Source organism: Ranitomeya imitator, chromosome 3 (genome assembly GCF_032444005.1).
Source record: "Ranitomeya imitator isolate aRanImi1 chromosome 3, aRanImi1.pri, whole genome shotgun sequence".
Classification (NCBI taxonomy): domain Eukaryota; kingdom Metazoa; phylum Chordata; class Amphibia; order Anura; family Dendrobatidae; genus Ranitomeya; species Ranitomeya imitator.
In genome coordinates this window covers 398,040,530-398,045,771 of record NC_091284.1, presented here as the reverse complement: position 1 = coordinate 398,045,771, position 5,242 = coordinate 398,040,530, and the positions used below count along the sequence as shown (strand labels likewise).

Here is a 5,242-nt window from a genome sequence, read left to right as displayed (position 1 = left end):
GTCATCCGTGGACGCCCAGGCCTTTTTGAGTTCCCAAGCTCACCAGTCAATTCCTTTTTTCTCAGAATGTACCCAACTGTTGATTTTGCTACTCCAAGCATGTCTGCTATCTCTCTGATGGATTTTTTCTTTTTTTTCAGCCTCAGGATGTTCTGCTTCACCTCAATTGAGAGTTCCTTTGACCGCATGTTGTCTGCTCACAGCAACAGCTTCCAAATGCAAAACCACACACCTGGAATCCACCCCTGACCTTTTAACTACTTCATTGATTACAGGTTAACGAGGGAGACGCCTTCAGAGTTAATTGCAGCCCTTAGAGTCCATTGTCCAATTACTTTTGGTCCCTTGAAAAAGAGGACGCTATGCATTACAGAGCTATGATTCCTAAACCCTTTCTCCGATTTGGATGTGGAAACTATCATATTGCAGCTGGGAGTGTGCACTTTCAACCCATATTATATATATAATTGTATTTCTGAACATGTTTTTGTAAACAGCTAAAATAACAAAACTTGTGTCACTGTCCAAATATTTCTGGCCCTAACTGTAGTTTACCTGTGGGAAGTTGTGCCACCTAGCTGCCATACCATCACCCCAGAGGACCCTTTTAAGCAGCGTCGGTCCCTACTGACCGAATACCACAGGTGGCATCACGAACAAACTTTATTACAAATCCCCTTAAAGACCTTCCCCTTTGAGTGCCCAGGGCATGGACCGGGTCGCTGCCACAGTGACCACCCCTTTAACTGCGACCAGACCCGGTGCCGAGTACCCCAGCCCCTGGCGGGTGACTCAGTTTCTTCCCAAAGGTGTTCAATGTGTTTGAGGTCAGGGCTCTGTGTGGCTAATCAAGTTTTTCCACACCAAGCTCACCCAACCATACGTTTATGGACCTAGCTCTGTTATCTTGGGCACAGCCATGCTGGAGCAGAAAAGGGCCACACCAAATGTCTTGGTATGCTGAAGCATTATGATTTCCCTTCACTGGAATTAAGGGACCTGGGCCAACCAGTCAAAATCAATCCCATGGCATTATGCTTCTTCCACCAAACTTTACAATTTTCACAATGCTGTCAGGCAGGTAACGTTCTCCTGGCATTTACTAAACTAAGACTCGTCCATAAGAAGTGTGATTAGTCCCTCCACAGAACTCGTTTCCACCACTCGAGAGCCCAGTGTCAACTTATTTTACATCCCTTTATTTGACACTTGGCAATATAAAGCTTGCATGTAGATTCTCAGACAAGGAAATCCTTTAGAAGAAGCTACCAGATTTTGTGATACATTTATTGCCAGACGGGATTTTGAGCTCTGCAGTTATTGTGTCAGGAAAGTGTCAGTGACTTTTATGTACTATGGGCAGCACAGTGGCTCAGTGGTTAGCACTGCAAATTCCATGCAGTTCAAATTCCACCAAGGACAACATCTGCAAGGAGTTTGTATGTTCTCCCCATGCTTGTGTGGGCTTCTTCTGGGTTCTCCAGTTTCCTCCCACAAAGACATACTGATTGGGAATTTAGATTGTGAGCCCCACTGGGGACAGTGATGATAATGTACAGTGGGTACGGAAAATATTCAGACCCATTTAAATTTTTCACTCTTTGTTTCATTGCAGTCATTTGGTAAATTTAAAAAAAAATTCTCATTAATGTACACTCTGCACCCCATCTTGACTAAAAAAAACAGAAATGTAGAAATTTTTGCAAATTTATTAAAATAGAAAAACTGAAATATCACAGGTTATAAGTATTCAGACCCTTTGCTTAGCCACTCATATTTAAATCACATGCTGTATATTTCCTTGTGATCCTCCTTGAGATGGTTCTACTCCTTCATTTGAGTCCACCTGTGTTTAATTAAATTGATAGGACTTGATTTGGAAAGGCACACACCTGTCTATATAAGACCTCACAGTGCATGTCAGACCAAATGAGAATCATGAGGTTAAAGGAACTGGCCAAGGAGCTCAGAGACAGAATTGTGGAAAGGCACAGATCTGGCCAAGGTTAAAACAGAATTTCTGCAGTACCCAAGGTTACTAAGAGCACAGTACTCTACATAATCCTTAAATGGAAGAAGTTTGTGACCACCAGAAGTCTTCCTAGAAAAGGCCGTCCAGCCAAACTGAGCAATTGTGGGAGAAGAGCCTAGGTGAGAGAGGTAAAGAAGATCACTGTGACTGAGCTCCAGAGATACAGTAGGGAGATGGGAGAAAGTTTAACAAAGTCAACTATCACTGCAGCCCTCCACCAGTCGGGCTTTTATGGCAGAGTGGCCCGACGGAAGCCTCTCCTCAGCGCAAGACATATGAAAGCCCACATAGAGTTTGCTAAAAAGCACATGAAGGACTCCCTGACTATGAGAAATACGATTCTCTGGTCTGATGAGATGAAGATAGACCTTTTTGGTGTTAATTCTAAGTGGTGTGGAGAAAACCAGGCACTACTCATCACCTGCCCAATACAATTCCAACAGTGAAACATGGTGGTGGCAGCATCATGCTATGGGGGTGTTTTTCAGCTGCAGGGACAGGATGACTGGTTGTCATTGAAGGAAACATGACTGCGGCCATGTACAGAGATATCCTGGATGAAAACCTCTTCCAGAGTGCTCTGGGCCTCAGACTTGGCCAAAGGTTCCCCTTCCAACAAGACAATAACCCTAAGCACACAGCTAAAATAACAAAGAAGTGGCTTCAGAACAACTCTGTGACTATTCTTGACTGGCCCAGCCAGAACCCTGACCTAAACCCAATTGACTTTCTCTGGAGAGACCTGAAAATGGCTGTCCACCAACGTTCACCATCCAACCTGACGGAACTGGAGAGGATCTGCAAGGAAGAATGGCAGAGGATCCCCAAATCCAGGTGTTAATAATTTGTTGCATCATTACCAAGAAGACTCATGGATGTACTAGCTCAAAGGGTGCTTCTACTCAATACTGAGCAAAGGATCTGAATACTTATGACCATGTGATATTTCAGTTTTTCTTTTTTAATTAATTAGCAAAAATGTCTATATTTCTGTTTTTTTTCAGTCAAGATGGGGTGCAGAGTGTACATTAATGAGAAAAAAATGACCTTTTTTGAATTTACCAACTGGCTGCAATGAAACAAACAGTGAAAAATTTAAAGGGGTCTGAATACTTTCCGTACCCACTGTAAGTTAGGTATTAATCAGTTTAGCTTTTAATCAATTTCTTAATATTGAGCAAAGTCCCAATAAACTTGCAAATTCTGATTATTTATCTGAATAGTCTTTGTATGACTTTAAAATGGTGAATAGAAAGTTTACATCACAGAAATGTTAGTGACCAGGTTAATATATAAAAGTCCAGCTAAATGTTAACCACTGGCATTAATGTCTTCTTGTGACTGAGTTACACCTCCCATTTTCTTTCTTTGTGTCCTTTGTGCACTGTAGTGTATAAATGACTCAGGCACTGCAGGGATCCCCAATACAACCAGAGGGTTAGTGAGTACGGGGGTTTCTTCTGAAGAACAGGCTGGCCTCTTAAGACATTTACAATTCATTTTGCACCTGACCTAGCTTTCTTCAAGCCATTAACCTCAGCATTTACTTACTAATCGCTGCCCCTAATGGATACAGACAGTTTGTCCAATAGATCCTCCTCACCAGAGCTGGAGAGAAAAGACATCATCACCATGAAGCCTTGTCAAATGTTCCCGAAACTGTGCCAAGGACAAAAAAGGCCATCTCGAAGAAAAATAAGATCCTGCAGAAGAGATAGTGAAGAAGATCCGCATGTGCTTCGCTTAAAGATGAATAGTCGTGAGCGTCAACGAATGCACGACCTAAACCAAGCAATGGATGGCCTGCGTGAAGTCATGCCATATTCTCATGGACCATCAGTGCGTAAGCTCTCTAAGATTTCAACTCTACTGCTTGCTCGCAACTACATCCTTATGTTATCCAACTCTCTGGAGGAGATGAAAAAACTCATGACTGATGTTTATTGTGTCCACGGTCTACCCAGCTGTGCAAGTTCTTTGCATCCCGAGTATGTGACTCCACTACCCCATGTCTTACAAACTTTGCCATCCTCAAATGTGAGCAGTTACATGGGATTATTGACCCAAGACGTCCATCACAACCCTGTTCTTGCTTCTCACCAAATTTCAGGACTTTTCTGCTCTTGTGCCACGTGTCAGCAGTTTTCACTTCTGTCAAGAACTGCTTCTTCTCTGCCAGCCTCAAGACATGGAAAATAAGGACCCATTAAATATCTGTATGTATATAACTGAAGTCATATCAAGTCTGGTGATCTCAATGTCATGTGTTTTTAATGCTGAAGAAAATTCACATTACAATCGTGATCTATCTTTTCATTTTGTATAGCTCATTCTGCAAAATGTGAAGATTTTCATGCTGATCTGTTTCGCTGTACAAAAGCTTATTGTATTTTTTTTATAGATTTAGTAATTTTAAACTACAGAGAAATACAGTTTGTGAAGTCTCTATTTTGGTCTCCTTGGTATTCCTGGCCATCCACTAAAGTGTAACTCTCATTTAAGTGAACTTGCAGCAGAATGTCTGAGTCTACCGCTAGTACCTCTTACTCCTTCCGAATAGAAATTTATGAACAGCAACTGTCATCTCATATCTCAGTAACGAGAAAATCAGTCGGCACTGAAGACAGATTTTACCCACGGATTGAGAGTAACTTATCAAAAAGCAGATTTCTCTGATAAGATATATTACAGGAAAAATATTTCTTTGTATCGTGTTTGCCGGTAGATAGAAAAATATTAAAATTTGAAAGTTACTCTTTTAACATCAATATCTCCTAAATTCTAGCCTGATTTATTTATGCACTGATAATGCTGTTCTGCTAATGTTCTAGCAATATGCAATAACCACTATAGACTGCAGTAGATAGAAAAATTGGAAGTCCAATTGCACTGTCTGATTAAAACCACTTTTATTACTGGTGTGTTAAAACCAGGATAAAACTGTGATAAATTACCAAAACAATGAAAAAGAATTAAAAAAAAGTTAATATACTTTAAACTAACACGTTTTTGTCCCTGTACCAGGACCATCCTCAGGTTTAATATATTCAACTAGTTAATGAATATATTAACTAGTTTGGGTCCAAAAACGTGTTTTCAAAAAACATTTCAAAATTTTGTGTTTTCAAGTTTGCATGTTTTGGCGCTGCAGTGTGCTGCCCTATTTACTTAAATATATACGAGTTGGCGACTCTGGGTTCAGCACCTGTT

General features: G+C 40.9%; 1 protein-coding gene across 1 annotated transcript; it reads left to right on the top strand.

The window, feature by feature from the left end:
* Positions 1 to 3,598: 3,598 nt before the first annotated feature.
* On the top strand, positions 3,599 to 4,241 carry LOC138672120 (oligodendrocyte transcription factor 3-like). Its single transcript, XM_069760159.1, has one exon. The coding sequence runs from the start codon at positions 3,599 to 3,601 to the stop codon at positions 4,229 to 4,231; it is 633 nt and encodes a 210-aa protein (XP_069616260.1). The 3' UTR covers positions 4,232 to 4,241.
* Positions 4,242 to 5,242: the final 1,001 nt, after the last annotated feature.